This window comes from Aulostomus chinensis, chromosome 9, assembly GCF_037954235.1.
Source record: "Aulostomus chinensis isolate RoL2024-O1b breed Wild chromosome 9, RoL_Achi_v1.0, whole genome shotgun sequence".
Classification (NCBI taxonomy): Eukaryota; Metazoa; Chordata; class Actinopteri; order Syngnathiformes; family Aulostomidae; genus Aulostomus; species Aulostomus chinensis.
In genome coordinates this window covers 20,159,412-20,180,255 of record NC_141328.1, presented here as the reverse complement: position 1 = coordinate 20,180,255, position 20,844 = coordinate 20,159,412, and the positions used below count along the sequence as shown (strand labels likewise).

The following is a 20,844-nucleotide window of genomic DNA, read 5'->3' as shown; positions in this document are numbered from 1 at the left end:
TTACTGCCCTACATAAAATAAAGATCATTAATTTCTTCTTTCTGAAGTGCACCAGCTCCTCCATGCACAGGAGGGAAGCCGCACCTTGCTCATGCAAGCTATTGTCCCAAAGGTTTGGTGGAAAGAATCAAATTTCATAGCTGTCTGCTGCGTAAATGAATTGCAATTAATGCGTCTACTCGGTATGAAAGGTCGCTGCTTATAATCAGCCATTCATTAGAAATGTCTTTAAAGAGCCATCCATATCGCAAGTCCAGCCTGCTCCTGATTTCCCTTTGTAGTCGAGTTTTATGTCTCACAGATAGAGGATAATTGAGCACTTTTCTTTTGAGAGACACAGAAATCTATTATGTTGTAAGGTATCAGCGAGGACGCGGAGTTAAAGCCGGCTGCAATATGGATATGGATCATTTTTAATGGCACAATCTATACGACTGTGACAAGTCTGCAAATGTGGTGTATTAATCTCTCTCTTTTATCTGAATTCAAAAGGATGCAACTTATTTCATGCTCCCTGGACACAAACACTCCAAATCCCTAAATTAAAACCATAAACCATCATGTCCTTCTATATATGGGGGTGGGGTGCAGAAAACATTCCATTGGACAGTCTTACAGGAAGAAGTGAAGCTTTTTCTCAATTCGTCTGAAACGGCCCGTTGTCTCATCAGAACCTGCATGTAGATCTGAACCTGAAGGAGTCTCTCTTTGTTGGCGGAGCACCTGATTACAGCCGACTAGCAAGAGTGGCCGCTCTCACAGAAGGCTTCAAGGGAACCATCCAGAAGGTAAATGTTTACAAGACTCCATTTCTCCAGGCTTGTGGATTCTGCTAATGTTTTTTATGTTCTTCTAATGACTTTGGGCCCCACAGACAGAGTAGCAAAGTCAAGCGATAAGTTATTAGCTGTCCAGCTGTCACACTACAGACCCCCATATTAGTCATTTTCCATTCTAAGCTCACACTGACGGCCAGTGGCTCTGCTCATTTGGATTAGCAAGCACTAATAATAGAATGCACATTTTGAAGTCCCTTCATTTTGCTTTTCTCAGATCTTTCCCTGACAGCCTTCCAGTTTTTTCTCTCCACTTTCCAGCTAAAAGCTCAGCTTGGAGTGCCAAAAATAACCCAGTAGAACAAAGGCAGGATGCTACTGTTTGCACAAACTTGTCATTAGTTCTCCTCCGCAAACTTTCCCTTGACAGTTTCGAGCAAATCAAAAGCTAAATGTGGCGTTTGTCTTACTTGGCCACTTGGGAGCTGTTAATTATGAGGAGGAAGCTTTGCATTCTCAAGTTTGATGTGCTGCTAAACATGCGTGTGTATAATTTTCCCGTGTGGTGACACTGTGGAGCATTAGCACTGTTTGTCAGGTTTTGTTTTTGTTTTTTTTTTGGTCTTGTGTGTTTATGTAATGATGATTTAGCAGGAAACACAAAGCAGCATAACATAATTATTTCTTTCTGATAAAAATCAAGGTTGGTAAGAAGTGAACATCAAATAATAAGCAATGATATGACAAGAATAGATAAAGGTTGCCGTTTAAAGAAAAACTCAATACTAAGCCTTTGGGAATTGGTTTGAAGAAATTTTTCATGACACTTATTTTTCAAGTTAAACCTTCCATGGAGTTTGGTTATTCTTATCATTAATACTATTTCTGAATAACAGATTATATAAAGTATTCCAGTTTATTCAAGTTTGATTTAATCATTCGTTGGTCTCTGACTCATCAGGATTCTTTCTCATACTTGTCAAACTCCTCTATAGGATCTTGTGTGACACATGCCGCATGGTCTCAAAACATATGGAGTCTACTTTTAGCTCATATACAGGTGGTGTTAAGCCTCTGTCTCCTGCTCCTAGATCGTTCTGATGGGTACACCCATCCTCAGAGAGGAGAACGCCCTGCGCGCCAGTGATGTGGCTATGTTCCAAGAGCACCCGTGTTCCCGGGAGCCTTGCCACAACGGAGGACGCTGCAACCCCCAGCTGGACACCTATGAGTGTGTTTGCCTCAGCGGTTACTCTGGGGGACACTGTCAGAACAGTGAGTATCTGAAGATCAAGAGGTTGAGATGTCAGTGCTAAATAAAATGTGTGTGTATCACTAACTCTTCAGGCCATCTTATTGTGCGTGTGTGTTTGCCATGAGTCGCTTCAGCTGTACAAATCGCTCTGCTTCTTCACCCAACATACCTTTGCTTGTGTGTTAAAAGGATCCAACAGCAGCGTTTTTGGCTGCTTGTAGAGGATAATAGAAGCTTTGGTGCTTTATACAACACCGTGTATCAGACCAGCAGTTATAGTCTATATTCCTCCTGTGTTCTTTCCTGGCATGCTAATAATACTTTTATATACATTTATCATTCATGCCACTTTTCCTCTGTATTGATTTCCAACAAACGCAGCAGTTTTTAAAACCGTTGACGTGATATCCCTTCCATCATCTCAATGGCATTCTGCTAAACATTCTCAAACTCACTCACCGCCTTCGTCATTAACCTTGTGCACATGGCCGCCTGTCCCTTTCACATTAATTAAAACTAAAAGTGCACCCTCACCCCCCCTACACACCACTGCCTTCAACTCTGGACCCTCCGTCTTATTGATTGGTGTGATCTCATCCTCTGAACCATCCTGCTGTCCCATCCCTCCTCTTCTTTCACAGCCATTTATGAGAAGTCTGCCGGGGAGACCGAGGCCATTGCCTTTGACGGTCGGACGTTCATCGAGTACCACAACGCTGTTACCAAGAGGTAAGGAAGAGGACAAGGGTGCGTCGGCATTGTGATAGCTATTAGCCAAATAACCTCTTTGTCTATCCATCGCCTCCCTTGGTAAGCTGTGATGACAGTGTCGATGATATCATCAGTGCGAGGGCTTCAGGGTGAACCAGGCGCATCAGCTAATAGCACTTCCTCTCCTTCGATGGCGGTCCTGCTCTGCTTTTGACAGGATTTCACTAATTAGCGAAACATTTAACAATCACACTGTTGCCCTGAGCTGTTCATTTTACCAGACTAGCACACGCAGACGGCCGACAATAAACACATACACACACACACATGCATGTTTATCCCATTTTGAATGAGTGTAAAATGCTGGAATCTGAAGGGATAAAGCTCATGACATAAATGGCTCCTGGTATTAAACAAAAAAAGCAAACAAGAGACACTGTCACTGTAGGCAGCTGATGAGACATTAGTCCTCCTCCATCCGTGTAGAAGCCTGGCACAAGTGGCAAAAATGTTTACATGATGAACCTGGAAAGACATATCTTTGTCTCACAGCTCATCACACAAACACTCCGAGGTGTGAAAATGCAGCATCACACTCCCACTGAGACCCATAACTCACTCCAAAACAGCTGGCTGGGGGTTCTGCGTTTGTGTGTGAGCGTATGTATGTGTGTGTGTGTGTGTGTGTGTGTGGGGGGGGGGGGGGGGGTGCGTGTGTATGCGTGCACGTGTGTGTTTGTCTTTATGTGTTAATAGTTGCTGTTGATTCAGCATCTCACTTGCTTGTCCTGTCTTCAGTCTGACCTCTCCTGTGTCCTTGTCTACATTCTGTATTGTCTCATATACATGTCCTCTCTTTCACTAAAGCCAACTGACCAATGAGATCCCAGAGTAAGTAGACTTTGTGACAGGGCAGTGTTTGTCCTGCATCAAATCAAGCCCAACTAACAGCAACAAAAGAAGCCATTTTTCAATAGTTAACCCGGTTGAAGAGATTAAAGCACATTCAGTTTCTAGTCATAATCTCATTCACATGCACACACAGAAATCATTTTACTCTAAACGTTTTCATTCAAGCCCCATATCCATAATTCCTTTGACCAATTTCATTCTTTCCTTGACATTTTGCAGTGTCATTAGATCCTTTTCTTTATTTCCAGTGCAAAGGGAAGCATGAATGTGTGCATGATAAGCATTGTGCTGGTACCCTGGAGAAAATGAATCACTGTGCTAAGAATGTGCAATATTTTATGCATGGTTGTAACTCGTTCATAAACAAAATGAATTGCCATGCACTTTACACTGAATGGCATTATCTGTTACATGGGAAATGAACGAGGCCGGCGGAAAACTGCAAGAGGAGGATGTAGTAACCTAGATTCTGGTAGGGGAAGCCCTCCGTCATGACTTAGTTATTAAGGCTTTTCTTCCTGCTCATTAGCTCGGTAAGTAACCTCTTTTAGAAAACCTCACAAAGCGGCAAAGCGGAATCCAGCTCAAATTAAGCTGACTGGATTCAGCCAAGAGTTCCAGCCTTTTGCCAGGGCTTCTGCCATTTTTGTCAGATATCTAACTGTTATTATGAATAATTACAGAGTTGGCCGTACAGCGAGGCAGTGACATGTTAATCACAGATTTGTCTCCCTTTGTACATTAGACCTCCAATTGAGATCTCTCTGCAGTGTGTAGCCATGGGCATCAATCTCACTTAGCAGGAGGGGACAGTGGTCCTTGGAGCCAGACTGTCAAAAGTTTAATGGATGTCACATTTAGTGAGAGTGAATCCAAGCAAACCATAGGCCCGGCTGCAGCGCTCTGACACTTCGCCGATCAATACGGCATGATTTGATTTTCTTAGGGAATGAATACATTTCTCAAGAGGTCATTAAGTGTTGGGTGAGGCCAAAATATCAAACACTCACCTTGGTTTAATGTCTCTGTTACTATTTACGGCACCATTTGATGGCTGCTGCCCATATGTGAACACCCGGGTCGATTTTGCTCAAGCCCCATTATTTCAGTGACAAATCATATCTGGCCCTGACTCTCAGCTAATATGGCGCTTGACCCCGTTTTTTTTTTTTTTTTTTTTTAATGTTTTTACCATTTTTCACTTGCACCTCTTCTATTTCTAGACAGAAGTTAATTGCCGCTGCACTGTGGCGTGCAGCCCCATAAATATAAAGTAGTTGTCCAATGATGGGCTGCTGACTTAAAGTAGCCTTTGTGCTGGTGCAGACACTCACCGTGAATGTACTTAATCTTGTTGTTAGTGTTCAAAAAGAAAAACTGCTTGATCCCAGGGCTTTCTGATTCCTCGGAGAGCCTCCCTTTACGGTCGTGGTGTGATCAGGGCAAAGTTGCACAGTTCCTATGATCACACAACAGTTGTTATCGACTGTTGACGCGGTCGATATCATAGTAGAGTAGATAAGTTATGCTCTTTGCAGGTCTAAGCTAGACCTCTGTGAGTCACCCAATGGGCTCACAACATCCTCCCTCCCCTCCCTCTCCTCCTACCCTCTTTCCTTCTCCGCTTACTGCATGCCTTTCTCCCCTGCTCCCTTAAGTCCTGAGTCTCTGGAGAATCCATCCGACCAGAGGTGAGTCTCTCAAAGCTTTTGTCCACTCGCTTCCTCATCTCCCCTCTCTCCAGACAACCCCCCCCCCCCCCCCCCCCCACCACCACCACCACCTCTCACAGGGATGAATCTTCCTCCACGGACACAACATTATTTTAATTATTAGGATAGAGATACCAGTGTGAATCTTAAAGAGCCTCTTCATACGCTTCAATTAATTCTCAAGTTCAGACCTCTGATAATGGCACAGAATCAGACAGAGCTGCAGTCCTCCCTGGTGGCTTTTTTTTTTATTATTCTTACTACTACTGCCACCTACAGTTGAAGCAGGGAACAACACTCAGAGAAGCTTTCTAAACACATGTAAGGGGTAGATAACATCCTGCTATTTACAAAAAAAAAGAGAAACAAGTAGTCAGTGGTGGATATGAGAGTTAGAACGCTGTATGCCAGCGTTGTTTTATTCATGATAGTTCCAGCGCTTTTAATAAACCCCGAACTTATCACTGACAAGCCGCTCGGATGGAGATTTATGGGTCCCTGTAAGCTCTTTGAGGGTTTGCCAGAAGAGTTTTCATTGAACTGTGTTTGTGTTTTTTTCCCTCTGTGGAGAAAAAAATGATATACTTTGAATCATGCTGTGCTTGTTCCTGTTTACCTCAGCGGATTCTGTTAATCGAGGGGGTCAATTTCCAACCTAAGCATGTTTTTGAGGGGGGAAATCAAATCTGGTCCGTGATTCTTTCCCCACTTCTGCTGAGGTGAACCACCATTATTGCTGGCCTGAGCCCTCAAAGCCGGGCTGCCTCAGGCGAGCAGCCAAAGTTAAATATCATCCCATCGCTTCTCCACCTGACACTCTTATTATTCTTACTCAACACAACTGTGAATTAATTCCTGTGTACGAAGTTTCCACATTAAGTTTCATGTTTATTCTCCCATGAGCGTCTCTGTTTACATGCTGACTCCTTTGTTGCGTCGTCCGTCTTATCTTTGTCTCTGTCTGCTGCTGCTGCTGCTGCTGTTGTGTTTTCTTTTTTTAAACCATTTGTTGTTTGTCATATATGTCCTCACCTTGTCTGTGTCTTTGTGTTTCAATAACCTACAAAGATGGTGGAATCATGTCATTTGGCAGATGTGCAGACAGTTGCACAGATGCTGATTGATGACGTGCACACACAGTCCTATACGCACACACACACACACACACACACACACACACACACAAAGGTCTGCAGGCTAACTGAAGGTATGATTCTCTGGATCTTGCTGATGGGGACACTCAGAGAACAGAGGTACAGTATGCAGAAGTGGACCTGAGGTGGTGCCAGTGTGCATGTACACACATGCAGTGGAGGCACTTTACAGTGTGTGTGTTTTCTCACAAAGCTATAGCAGTTAACATACAGTGGCTCTTAAGGAAATTTTGAAGTTGCCCACTCTCAGCATCCAAATCACCCCACAGCTGCGCCAGTCAAGGGACTGGAGATCAAACAGCTGCCTAAAAACACATTCGCGCACACACGCACACTCTCGGCAACAGAGGGTGTGTGCTGCAGCAAAGCCGCTCAGCAGAACTAATAGTGAAACAGCCCCCCTGCTGCTCATCAGAAATCACTGTTAGTGCGAGACTGTAGTGACTCAACCACAAAGCTTTCTTCTTACATGTTGGAGCAAATGGAAACACATGTCATGCTTGGATCATGTGTAATTTACCCTTGAGACACCAGCAGCGGCCCCATTCTATACATATGCAACTACAATTAACATAATCGCTTACTCTGATTGCGTCAGACACATGGAGCATTAGCCTCCTGTTTGAGAAGCTCTCACTAATGTATTTACTGTTCTCCTAGTGAGAAAGCTCTCCTGGTGAACAAGTTTGAGCTCAGCATCCGGACCGAGGCAACCCAGGGTCTGGTGCTGTGGAGCGGCAAAGGCATCGAGCGCTCTGACTACATCGCCCTGGCCATCGTGGACGGATATGTTCAGATGACGTACGACCTGGGCTCCAAGCCTGTGGTGCTGCGCTCCTCGGTGCGTGTCGACACCAACCGCTGGATACGCATCAAGGCCAGCAGGTAAGCCTCGAGATGACAGGTAGTCGGGGATCAGGAGTGAAAGCTTTTACAGTTAGACCAGGATTATGCTTAATCCATATTCTATTTATGTTGCCGCAGACTGTGTGATCTCTTGCATGAATCCTCTGCTACATGGTGATCCCTTGCACCGCGATGTCTCTGATTAGTTTCAGATTAAGGATATTTTCATGCCTGGTCGTGCATGAGGATGACGCATAGCTGATCAAATTACATAGATGCATAAATGAATGTTCAGAGAGGAAGAACATGTGGCAACATCAAAGCACATTTTGCTCCATTATGGGAAATGTACATGGTAAATAAATATACAGTATATAATAAGATGCTGTGTATGTATTACATACTGCACATGTCGATCCTGTTGAAAGATGTATGTTAATCATCAGCAAGGCAATTTTCTACTTTCATCTGAAGTGTGAAGGAACATGGGATCCATAGGTCATTCACCATGAATAAATAAAACGTGCAAATTGAAGTTTCAAGTTAAGTCATATTCATAAATGAATATATCCTGTTGCTACTGGGTTGGATGTCGTGAAATATAATGCATTTTATTATTCAGTACCAACAATCCACTATTTTCACTGAATTTCTTATTTTTGTTGCATGGAAAAAATAAGAAACTATACAGGCAAATACATCTTATCCTACTATATATTCAGATTTTAAAGTATGGATTCTGGAGTTTGCTTAAAGTTTGCTTCAAGGCTGCTTGAACATGCGTAAACCTGAAAGTACAAAGATGTTTGATTAAAGAAATAATGCGGATAAGCCCGAACAAACTGGAATAAACAGTGTTGCTGTGGTGCAGGATACAAGATAATTGGAAACTAATCGTCTTTTCAGGACAGGTAGTCCTCTAATGACATCCGCTGGTTCTGTTTTTAATCGTGCGCATATTCACCAGTATTCTGAATACTGAAAATGATAACTAATCTGATGATTTTAGAGCCCTGAGGAACAGAAGGTGTCTATTTCAGAAGCTGAGAAAAGCAAGAAGAGCGTGATAACATTGTTAAACAACAAGAATTCAGAATATGGCCTTTCTTGGCTTGTATAGTCTACTTGGAACGTGTACAGTCGTAAACAATGCAAACCTTAGCCACATTATTCCAGATGTAGAAAAACAAAGCATGCAAATGGTTTTGTAAAGAGTGATGTCACTTTATCGGATTCCTTAGAAACAAATTAACTGCCTAAACTTTGAAAAGGACCCATTTAACACCTTCAGCCTTATCGCTGGTGAACATTTGCATTCAACATGGCTGCAAATGGAAGCACGGGGGATAATTAGATTGGTTTCTTCATGTCAGACAAGAAGAATCAATCACAGAGTGAATTTCAAAACAAGTGCATGAATTTTCAGACGATGACATAATTTGGATACTCATGATTTTGTGAATGCCAGCATGTGGTGTAGCTTTTTGTCTGTGTGTGTGTGTGTGTCTGTGTGTGTCTGTTTGTGTACATGTGTGCGTATGTGTGTGTGCGGGCGCACGTGGCATGCCTTTAATGACACTCTCTCTGTTGGAAACTCACTTTACTGGGTTCCAATTATCCCCATCGTCACTGTTCTTAAGTGCGTGCTAATGCCGCGCACAGTGAATAAATGGCGCTCTAACAGCATCTGTTAGCTGCTAGCAGGCACTTTTTGAACGCCGCTTGGCAAAGGCAGTTATGTTAGTGCTTAGTGTGCTGGCAGTGCAGCAATGGAGTCATGATGCTTCCGATTAAATGAAACTGCAATTTACAGCTATTCGGTGAGACATTCACGCATCGCACCAACTTGCAAACGGCATGGCTCTCTTTGTCTTTCTCCTCTGTAGAGCACTTAGAGACGGCTCTCTACAGGTTGGCAACGAGGCCGCAGTAACAGGGTCATCGCCCTTGGCAGCCACCCAGCTGGACACAGATGGAGCACTTTGGTTGGGTAGGTGCCAACTGTGTTTAAAAAAGAAGAAGTGTTGAATGTGTTTAATTTTGTAGTGCTTTTTCACCTTAACCACTGCAAAAACCAGCATTGGCCTTGCTGGGATAAACACTGAAGAAAGATTGTGGTTTTGGCCCCCAAAAAAAAAAAAGTCCATACCGTATTCAGGTGTTGAATGTAGGAATGAAAGAATCTGTGTAACGCCAAAGTTGCCTGTGCTCTTGAACTGAAAATGACCAAAGTCTGCCAGTTATCTACCTCCTGTTCAATTTGGTCTCAACTTGGCTCTGAGAAATCATTTTTCAAAGAACACACAAACACGAGGCAGGACGGGATTGAACATTCACAGGAAATAACACTGAAGATGGGTGCCGACATGAAGTCAAACTGTTATTTAAGATGCACAGCACGGGGGTGGCGAAATGGCAGGTTTGAGAGGGGGAAGCAGTCTGAGTGACATTTAAGAGACACACTGCATGCAGAGGTGCATCCAGGTACAAACACACATGCGTACGCATATGTGCACGCGCGCACACACACGGGGAGGCAGTGGAACAGGTGCTGAGCGAGCCCCGCAGCAAGAATACATAATCCTCACACAGCCCTCCCATCGAGAGCCCTTCTCCTCTTTAAATCCCCTTTTCACTGTTCATCATTAATTCATCTGTGACTCGCATGAAATTAGCCCTGTCGATCCCCGATTCGGAGGAGCGCAATCCGATTAAAGGGGGCAGGGACAGGGGATGTAAAGAGCTCGACAGGATATGAACTCTCAGCCCGAAAGATTAAAAGAAAGAAAACAGAAAGATGGGGGGGGGGGCAAAGAAGTTGGGCTAACATGAAGGGAAAAAATTGAACGCTGGATTTATTGAAAACCATGAAGGAGAGCGGAGAGTGGCGATGGCAGCCAGGTAACACATTGAAAAGGAAGGGTCAGCTTCTCAGTACACAGCTCATGAATATCTCCATCAGGACGTTTTACCCTGATATTTCTAGAACAATGACTACTTTAGCTGCATTGTCTCAAAAGAGGAGCTCAAAACACCATCAAAGGAGGAAGGGAGGCAGCCACACACCCGGCAATTAGGTCATCAAGTCTCCAAAAAAAGAGGACATTATGAGACTGAGTTTCAATGATTTGAACCAGGAGGAGAAGTGCGAAATGGAATTGAAAATGGAAAAGTACAAGTGACTGAATCATTTGCTTTGAAGTACGTCTTATATTTATATTAATACATTTCCATTTTCATACTTTCTATCGCAGAGAGATAAAACACATTAGTGAGTCAACTTTTATCCACCTCACAGATGCCTTAAAGGGTAATTTTGCCAAATTAAATAGTTTCTCTCTGTTGGTCTCTTAAAGGTGTGAGAAAAGTGCAGTGCTTGGAAAATAAGATTAAAAAGATGTCTGAGTGTAGCACCTGATGGACAGATGATCGCACAGCCAGATAGAAGCGAAGCCCAGCTAAATATACACACTGTCCCCACCTGTCACTTGTACATTTTTTGAGCTCTTTATGCCTCCTGTCACATTAAAAGAATTGTTTTTAGTTGCCGGTTTCTATTTGATCAGTTGACGTCGTCGTAGAGTAGCAGACTGTAACTGGAGAGTTTTGAGCTGCGATGACGTATACAGCCTTTTTCTTCAATGACATCCTCACACTTTTCACATTAAACATAAAGCAGCTTCATTTGAAATCATCCATCGTTAAGTTCAAACTTTTTGAAGTCACTATTTTAGAACTTGTAGCCAACGTTAGCTACAGTGCTACATGCATCAAAGCTACACTTCGTTACAGCTAAAAAACAAACAAACAAACAAACAAACAAAAACACTATTCTGCTGTAAAATAATGCTGTTCTGGAAACTGACAGAAATCCCCGTTGACACATTAGCGTGGTGGTCGGTAGATGCAAATGCCGCAGCGGGTCTCTGGTTCCATCCCGACTGGTTGGACCGTGTGCAGCACGTCGCCCCATCTGACCATGTTTCCTTCGACCATTTACCCAAAAATATGGCCCATTCTGTTTCTTAGAAAATTTAGATGATTTTCTAATATGTTGTGGAAGGTTGTCACCAGACAGTGTTTGTTTCAAGAGATTATTTCCTCTAAGACGACCATCCTGGAAACAGAAAAGTAATCGTCCAGAGCATTGAACATAAAATACGTAGACGGGTGTTTAAAAAAAAAAAAAAGATTCTGAGAATCTAGTGGCTTACCTTGTCAGCTCTGAAAGCCTGATAAAATCACCATGAGGTAGTTTTCAGGTTTCAGTGCTTTTTAATATTATATGAAATGTAGGAATCAGTGCCTTTGGTGCACCTTCAGCCACAAGTTGTTTTTTCCAATTTTTTTCCCATTATTTGGCAGCCTGGAGTCATCATCTTCTCTTACGAGATCCAAAACAAGTGTGCGAGTGATGTGTAAAAATTCGCTGACTCATCATTGCATGTCCTTCTGCTTCCTGTCTCCCTCCAGGTGGTCTGGAGGAGCTGGCAGTGGCCCGCCGGCTGCCCAAGGCCTACAGCACTGGCTTTGTTGGCTGCATCAAGGACGTCGTTGTGGACGGCGTGGAGCTTCACCTGGTGGAGGACGCCTTGAACAGCCCCCAAATATTACACTGTTCAGCCGCAAAATAAGCCGGCAGAGACAAAATATTGAGAGAAATGAAAAAAAAAGAAATCTTCCCACCCGCTCCCTCCATAGCGCCCATGTCTCCTGCTGTAATTATTTTCTATTTTTGTATACTTTTCATCACTTTTTATATGGAAAAAAAATGAATATGTTGTTTTGATTTTTGTTTTATATATTTTTTTTTTAAACTGCATCTCAATTCACCAACCTTTTTTTTTCTTCCCTGGCCCTTCATATTTGTTTTTTCGTCAAAATGCAGGCATCTCTGTGAAATTTGTTGTTTTAAAACAAACACCAACTTTAAAAAAAAGAAAAAGAAAAAAAAAAGCCTGCTCCTTTGCCACGCTCATTACTTGAACACTGGTGGTCCTCGCCGACGATCTCTAGTTACTGCCTTGTCTTGGTGCCATATCTTATCGTCCACATTCCCCAAGCATGGCTTTTTACATCCTGAATATATAGGCGTACATTCCCTGACCCCCCCCCCCCCCCCCCCCTCGGCCCAACTCACCCCATCCCACCCAGAGCTGGACGTAGTGAACGCCGCTTCGATGCTGCAGCCATCTGGCGTCTACACTCAAGGAACTCTGCATCCGCCCTCCCCGGTAGCCCACTGTATTTTCCTAATGGGACTTTTTAGATATCAGTCAAGCTGCTACAGTGAGAAAGTACACAGTCGAAACCACTCATCAACCCCCATCTCACAGCGCCGGGGAAAAAAAACTCAGCAAAAAAAAAAAAAAAAAAGGAAGAAAGAAAAAAAAAACCTCCACTCGATCTGAATCCCATCAGAGGCTTTAGTTTTGAAATATGACTCACTAACACTGCAACCCGACATGACGGAGAGAGAGAGCGCGCGCTGCGTTCTACGATGACTCGCACATCATTAGTCATAACTCCAGACATGAATCATAGACTTAAATAAATGTTATAAATATAGAGTATATAAATAATACCTGAGACTGTGAATATGTAAGATGGGGTCTCTTTGGAGAATTGTGCTTCTCATGTACTATTTGTGTTTTACAGTCAGCAGATGAACTTATGATGACCACTATAAATGCATGCACTTCTGCAGCGTTGGGTTGAAATCTTTGTTTTTATTCACATGTCCTTCTAATTTGAATTCCAATTTAAAAAAAAAAAAAAAAAAAAAAGGTGTTCCTTTTTTTTTCTCTCTTATTTCTACTGATGTGATTCCAGGGAGAAATGTTTCTCTGTATTCTATTTTTCATTTTAGTTTGTTTGTTTATTTTGGTCCTTTTCGGGAGCAGTTGGTTTTGCTTGTTCCTTGAACGGTGCATAAGGGGAAGAGTTGTTACCATATCTGACCTTAAGGAGGTGCTGAAAGCAAAGACTGAAGATAAAAGGAGAAACCGAAAAGGAGGAGAGCCACTTATTTCGGGAACGTCCGGCCAGACAACCTTCAGTCGTCAACACAAACAAACAAACAAGCTAACTAACAAACAAAGAGGAAAGGCTTCGTGTATCTGACCTAGGAACGTTCCTGGAGGACTCGTTTTCTGGCTGTTGAGAAAGAGAGAGACTGTGATGTTGTTGTGACCTTTTGAAGCCATAACAGCCGCAAAAATGGGAAAAGAGGCATAATCCTACTGGGTACTTGCAAATGAACATAGCAGCGCATGGGTTTGTTTGACGAGTTCTGTAACATTCAGTGAACGGATGCAACGTTGGGGAGTCGTCTTTTGCTGAACCGCTATAAGCTGCGACGACTTGACTTAAATACACTTGTTTTGATATGAGATCCTTGGCAATATTCTATAAGACAAAATCATGCTTGTTCGTGGTTGAGTATCAAATGTTCTCTTTTTACGTTCTTTGTTGCCCCCCCCCCCCCCCCCCCCCCGGGAAATTCATCCAGCAACTAGTTTTTGTACAGCCCTGCAATTTTTTTAAGTGTAAATTTAGCAAGTGTGTGATCTGTGGAGGTTTTTCTGTTTTTAGTAATATACACTGGAGCCATGTCTGACTTGTCTGTTCACCCAAACCTTGATAAACCTGTGTCCACGGGGGGAGGGATAGCCCCGGAGCGACGACTGCGTCCACATGAGGAAGCTTTTTGTTTTCTCTGGTGTCTATCAAGCTACTTAATAACCTTCGACTGGTCTCACTGAACCACGCTGGTCTTTCAATTTGACCCATTTAAGTGGGAATAACAAAGGAACGATTCCTGTGCATTTGCTAAAGAATCAAGACGATAAAAGTCTGACTGGTGGAAAGTATGAATTGCCTTAAAAAACAGTCACCTCGACTCCCAAGCAGGTGATATCATCCTTATATTTGTTTCTTTATTTTAGCCAGCCAATTAGCCTCATTCCCATAATGTAAATGAGTACTACATAATAATAACGACAATTATATTAGTAATAATGCTCATACGCGAAAAAAATCCCAGGGGGCCTCCTCAGATCCCCTCTGGCTTTTTACAAAAAAAAAAAAATTCTATTTACTGTTTTCTGTTCCTTATTTATGTCTACATGTGGATTAGCCTCCATGTCTGGCCTCTGTAAACTACTGTCTGACTACGCAAACCTCCTCATAGGGCAGTGCACCGAGTAAAAGTGGCATGACCTGAACATTACTAACTTTATGACCTTTGTCTTGTGTTCCTACCACCATGAAATAAAATGTCAACCAAATGGAGTCCATTTTTCTCAGCCGTCCTACTTCTTTCTTAGCCCTGATCATAAATATTTGATTTACAGACTCGCTGATGAGTTTATTCTTTTCTGTAAGAGTAACCCCAAGTCCATTTATTTCCTCTGCAGGCATTCGTGTTGGCTCATAAATTTCCCTTATGTTGCTTTCAACAGGAGTAGCACACTTGTTTGGGACTATTTCTTTCACTGTGAATGAATATCAATTTGGTGAATTAGTGAGCGACCAACTTTTTCTAGTGCTTGCAACCTGAAAAAAATACAGTTGTATAGAATATTGGATCTTTCGCTGGAGGTTTGTGGTGCAGATAGATAAAATAAATCAAAGTGTTTACTTGAATATGGAGACCCAGAGACTGAAAATATACACTTTTTATGTGAGTGACACATTTTTATATCTGGAAACCTAGCTGAACAGAATCATTTATTCATTTCAGAAATTTCAATGGTGTCTCAGTATCTTTATCAGCGCATAGATACTGCTCTGCTGTCTGCGTATACACAGACGATCCGAGAGCATCTACATAAAGCCCTTGAGATTTAGCGAAAAGTTCTTGGAAAAAAGGAAGTGGAGCTATTTATTCAACTTGTCAAATAAAGAGTCTTAATTACAGTCTTGACTGGAGGCAAACTTGCTTTGAAAAAAAAAAGTACACGGGCACCCTGTAGAGTACATACCTGTACCAGGGTGTAATATTTGTAATTTAATCAATTCTCTACCCGAAAGATGTGTTTTTTCCCTTCAAGTCCTCTCGAGTGGTAATCTTGTGCTCACTTAGACATTTTACCCCCCCCCCCCCCCCCCGCATCACTTCTTTGTGATTCCAAATTGTAGAAAGATCCAGGCGCACACTGGATTTAACTCAAAGCTAATCGTAACTGATGGCTAACAACTGTCCAAAGATGTCACGTTACAAACTCTCAAACCAACCATCTGGTATAATCCAAATCATCTTTTTTCCAACTGTATGCTCTTTAATCCACAAATGCTTTAATCTCAGCTAAAAAAAAAGAAAAGAAGATTGTATTGCTTCTGGTTGGTCACTGGTTCACATTGGCACCAAATGGTTGCAATCAGTTCTTAGCTCGACTCAGCATGTTTTTGGATGACTGAGCAAATGGCTGGATGACGAAAATATGGATTTTACTGAATGAGGCATTTTAGAATTTTTAAAGCGATGTCTGATTTGTCACCATTAGCTTCAAGCTTAATAAATGTGGCCGGCTCTTCCTGCATTCTAGAGTCCAAAAGAAGTGATAAGGGAAGAAAAATGTCTTTGTGAGCTCAAGAGGCAAATTCGTGAGTAGATGAAGAGACTACCAAGCAATATTTCACTTCAGCTGTCCAGACACGCGGGTTATGAAAGGTAACTTTGTCTTTGTTTGAATATTCTTACTGAGTGTGCACGGGTTGACTGGAATCACCGCCTCCAGCTCATGACTTACAGTACTTCTGGGTGGAACAGTGAGTTTAGAGAATGACGGGAGTAGTAAATTGTGTTAAATTGACAGAAATATCACGCGTTTGACATCAGAGAGGCAGATCGAGCAGTGATGCTAGGCTCACATAGCCATATTCCCTCTAGCAAGCTAGCTTAGAACACGTCACCATTGAACACGTCACCATTTTTCTTCGTAAATCTATTTCTAAAGGTGCTATTGACATGAAATTTTCACCAGATGTCTGTAACAACACATGTAAAGACGTCAAACCTTAGATGTCCATCAAATCGTGCAATAAAATGTTAGTAGCACCTTTATAACCATATTTACCACCTAAAATGGTGACGTGTTTAATACTTATTTGACCCGCTGTGTGTGTGTGTATAGATAAATGTAGATATATATATCCTGGTTTCATTCTACCCTGATAAATAGTCTGCTTCTACAGTTGTGTGACAGAAGGCAAATGTTCCTATGTTGTTTAAAAAAAAAAAAAAAAAGTGAAATTTGTGTGAACAATTAAGCACCTGCTCCTATTCTGGGTGGCGTGATGTCACCCGCTCGAGCCTCCAAGCATTCTTGCAAGTCCTCTCAAAAATCCTTCAATGTTTTTCAAAAGAAGAAAATCCTGATCTGTGTGTCGTCTGCTATATGATTGATACACCCGGTGGGTTCCTCCTGGGACCATGATCTACACCTCCAGCCCAGTGAGCGAAAATGGGAATTATAAATAATAAAAATAACAAAACAAGACCCGAGACAGTTCTCCTCAGTGATTTCTCTCACGCAGAGCATTTATAGTTGCGTTCTCTCACTAACTTTCTATCGTTTTGAGGTTTGGATGAAGCCGAAAGCTCAATTATGAAAGAAAAACATGGAAGGAAGCCAGCCTGTGGTATGAATTCACTGAGCCACTCTCCCTCCTTTGTTAGCAGTTTCCATGAAGGCGCCTGCATCTGCTGAGGCATTTGTAAGAGGAGACTTCCATCTTTGCCCTCGTGTCACTTGTCTTCCCTCAGTTTTGCTTGTAAGGGCCAACTTTTATTTTCTTTTTTTCTCAGAAATCAAATGTAATTCCAGTCATGAGCACGTCAATAAACAGCTTCCGTGATGTTTGCTGTTTATCACTCTCGTCGCCTGCAGCGATCTCCAGCGCTTCTCTGTGTAAATGGAAAGCTTGGAATTCAAGCACACTTTCACACATCACCCAGCACATCCCTAATCTCTATGCCAGATTAAATGACTTTTAATTTAATCCCTGCTAACAACAGAGAATGACGCTGCCTGTTGTCTTTATTAAAATTATGAAATTAAGTCATTGAAATATTTTTGGCCCGGAGGGACTTTCTAGATGGTTTTCTAGTTAATGAATTCGTTTAATTAAAAGTTTTTCAGGAATGAAAATCAGAGTGTTCAACTATAAAACCAGAGAATGATGTCAGGGATCGGTGCTGGGGTGATCTGTGACACCCAGGGGAGAGGGAGGGTCTGAGAAACATGGTCTTGGTTTTTGGGTTTGTTTTTTTTTTTCGCGTCATGTGTTGCGCAAGCGACAAGCTTTGAGCGGCGGCGGCGGCAGACGAGAGAGCTCTGAAGCAGCCAGACATTTCATGATGTGCTTTTTCTTTTTAACACACGTTGGGGAATGCAGTTTCTTAAAAGGTTTAAGTGGATTTATGAATTATGCAACAAACCCAGGCCCTCTCTGGATGAAATTTCATCAGATCTCCCAATCTGAGCCAAACACAGCCCCCAGAGTCCAATAGAGCCTTCAACAGCATGGAGGATGGAAGAAACTGAAGAATCCTTTGAGAAAGTTTTGAAAGTTACTCTGTTGAAATAAAAGACATGGCCTATACCATGCTACATTCATCCCCTTTTGTGCAATGAAGTTCTTTTCTCTCTGCTTTTTATGTCTACATGGTAATAGACGTTCTTTCTCTGTGACACAGCTCCAGCTGTCCAGCTGCATCAGCCGCAGCATAAGTCCCCTTTGTTTCCCTTCCCAGATTTTTTTCAGTATGAGGACAGGCACATTTGCAAGTCTCAAGGCAAAAGGGTCAAAGGTCACTAGCCTATAGAGGCAGCCACCTCAGGGTAGATGGGACATCCTGGTTTCCACTGGCCTGGGTGGGAAACAAGGCTTTGTCTCTGCTAGACTCAACAGGACATCAGTCTGCCTGGTGATAAAAAAGGGAATGTTGCAGTCCTGGAAGCTCGGAATACTCACAGCCAGGATCTGGGAATTGAGTTGTTCCCTGTGCACTTATCACGGGAACATCGCTGTGGCTCTGAAGGTTTGAGCACAGCGTTTCTCAACCGCTGAGCTGGGGCCCATGTGTGGGCTGTAAACCTACACCAGTCTGGGGAAGGACTGAAGCATTTTAAGTAAAAGGAGGGGGGTTTTGGCCATCAAGGCCCAAAACCAATAAAATATGGAGAAAGGGTTAGTTTTATGAGTACATTATTGGTACATTATTACTGTAGGATTTTTTTTATATAATGCTCTAATATTTTTAGGGTCCCACAGGCTTTTTTCCATCTTTCTCCCCTCACAGCACCTGCAGCTGGGAGCACCGTTTACTGGGCGGCGAAAACGCTTTCAAGTTGACGTTCCTTTTACGTGAAGGAAATGACTGTTTTAGTAATGTGGAATTCTAGATTTTATAGATATATATGAAGAGAATCAAATAGAATAATTTGGGATTTCTTCTTTACGTTGGTCCATGCCGAGTCCAAGTGGGAATAGATGGGCCTTGATTGAGAAAACGCTGAGAACTCCAGATCTGTTAAAATGAAAAAAATTGGTCTGAGTCCTGTCCTGAGACACGCCGGCGTCGCGTCGTCCTTCATCACAGTGAGCATTTGAACTTTGGTAGTCTCTGTTACTCCATTGTTGTTAGCATGTCTTGATGAAATGGCCTTTTAGAATGAATATACTGCGTTACGACCATTATAAAAGGAGGCTGAAGTTACTGCATTTGAAGCAGTGAACCGACTAAAGTAAGAAGGAGTGTCGGATGAGGAGTTTAATCCTGAATAACACACAGCATCCTTATTGTGATTGTTTATTGTAATAAAAAAAAGTATTGAGAATACATTAAGGTTACATTACTTTTGATGTATTCATACATTAAGGTTATTTTCCGATACACACCCCCCCCACCCACCTACCCACCCACACACACACACACACACACACACACACACACACGCAAATGCACATGTTTAATGTCTATTATCCAGCCTCACAGCAACCGATTGATTTTTGTCCTGAGACACACGCAGGGACCAGAGTATTACCGTGTCGCTCAGTTATCTCCTGCGGTACGCGCCTCTGTAGGTGCAGCGCATAAATAGCGGTGGTGACAGGTCGACGGGCCGTTCCAGGCTTAATGGTCCTGCATCAATCACATCACACAGCAAATATGCACCTGTGTTATTTCAAATTTCTCTTATTTCTCAGCCACTCATGTCCATTAAGTATTGATCCGACACTAATAGTTCTCCCACTCAGTGTATGCGTATGTGTGTGAGTGCGTGCACGTGTGTGTGTGTGCCTGTGTGAGAGACAGGATCATTCTAACTGCTCCACAGACCTAAACAATAAACCCTGTGTTGAAACTCATCCATCCCTGCCTGGAGCAAAGTACATTTGGCTGCATCTACATCATCAGAGGAGAGAAATTCCCTCTCCATCCTCTCGGTGCTTGTCTGTAGGCTGCAGCAGCAGCAGCGCGCTGGGTCAAACAGTGGAAAAGCAAATCCATAGATGTGAAGCCTGTGGGTTCACAGACAATTGCATAAGCTTATCCATCCCCCAGTAGATTAACCTCCACTGATAACCACAGGCTGGTGACGTCAATGCTGCTCTGCCTCTCTTACTGCCCATCACCACCACCACTACCACCAATCCTCTAGAGCTGTCCCATCATGACTCCCCAATGAAGAGGAGGAGGAGGAGGAGGAGGAGGAGGAGTACAGGCCTTCCTGAAATATATTTTTTAAAAAAGCTGAGGTTTGCCACAACATAGTACAAATCTGAACCTGTAAATCACTGTTGAAAATAAAAGCCTTCGATGGGTCCAAATAAGTGTATCGAAATGGATGAGCAACAATTATTTTTGAAGATTAAAAAGCTTTAATCGCAGTGTCACTAATAGTGAAATATTAAATATGAATAAATGAGAATTAGATGAGCTCCAGCGTTCCCAAATTAAAAATCAATCATTAAATCTTTTCGGCTACTAAATATCATGGCTGGATATCTGAGTTAAAATGGCCACATGATACTGAAATGGCTCCTGACACTGACCTGAACCTGCAAATTGAACTTTACAATATTTACTAAAGTGCATCAAGTTAGCCAGGGTTTTTCTGAATATGACAGAATAAGAACCTGAACTTGCAAAATAAATGTATTTTGACAGACCAATACATACGCAGACTAAGAGATTTTAGATGCGCTTACAGGAACATGAGGTTGCAGTGTTAGAATAATCTTATAAGTGAGTTTGCAGTGGATAAAGACAACTGGCAAATATAGTTAAAAGGAATCAATTATATTCGTGAAAATAAATCTCACATCCATGTTTAGAAATGCAATTTGAGACCTCAGCTACAACAGAATTATTTTTTTGAAAAAAAAAGTTGTATCTGTAGTGATTTAAACGAAGCCCCCGCTTCGGCTGCGTCCCAGAGCTTTTATTTTGAAGGTAAGAGCCGGAA

The 20,844-nt window shown here is 42.4% G+C and overlaps 1 protein-coding gene across 4 annotated transcripts in view; it reads left to right on the top strand.

Annotated features, from left to right (window-relative positions):
- Positions 1 to 14,655, top strand: part of agrn (agrin) — a 250,892-nt gene extending 236,237 nt beyond the window's left edge. For all 4 annotated transcript variants that reach the window (XM_086214149.1, XM_086214151.1, XM_086214148.1 and 1 more), the window contains 6 exons: positions 672 to 788; positions 1,868 to 2,051; positions 2,673 to 2,760; positions 7,181 to 7,405; positions 9,253 to 9,356; positions 11,840 to 14,655. In XM_086214149.1, coding sequence (XP_086070275.1) covers positions 672 to 788; positions 1,868 to 2,051; positions 2,673 to 2,760; positions 7,181 to 7,405; positions 9,253 to 9,356; positions 11,840 to 12,000 — 879 coding nt within the window. In that variant the 3' untranslated portion in view covers positions 12,001 to 14,655. The remainder of the gene's footprint in view (positions 1 to 671; positions 789 to 1,867; positions 2,052 to 2,672; positions 2,761 to 7,180; positions 7,406 to 9,252; positions 9,357 to 11,839) is intronic.
- The last annotated feature ends 6,189 nt before the right edge of the window (positions 14,656 to 20,844 follow it).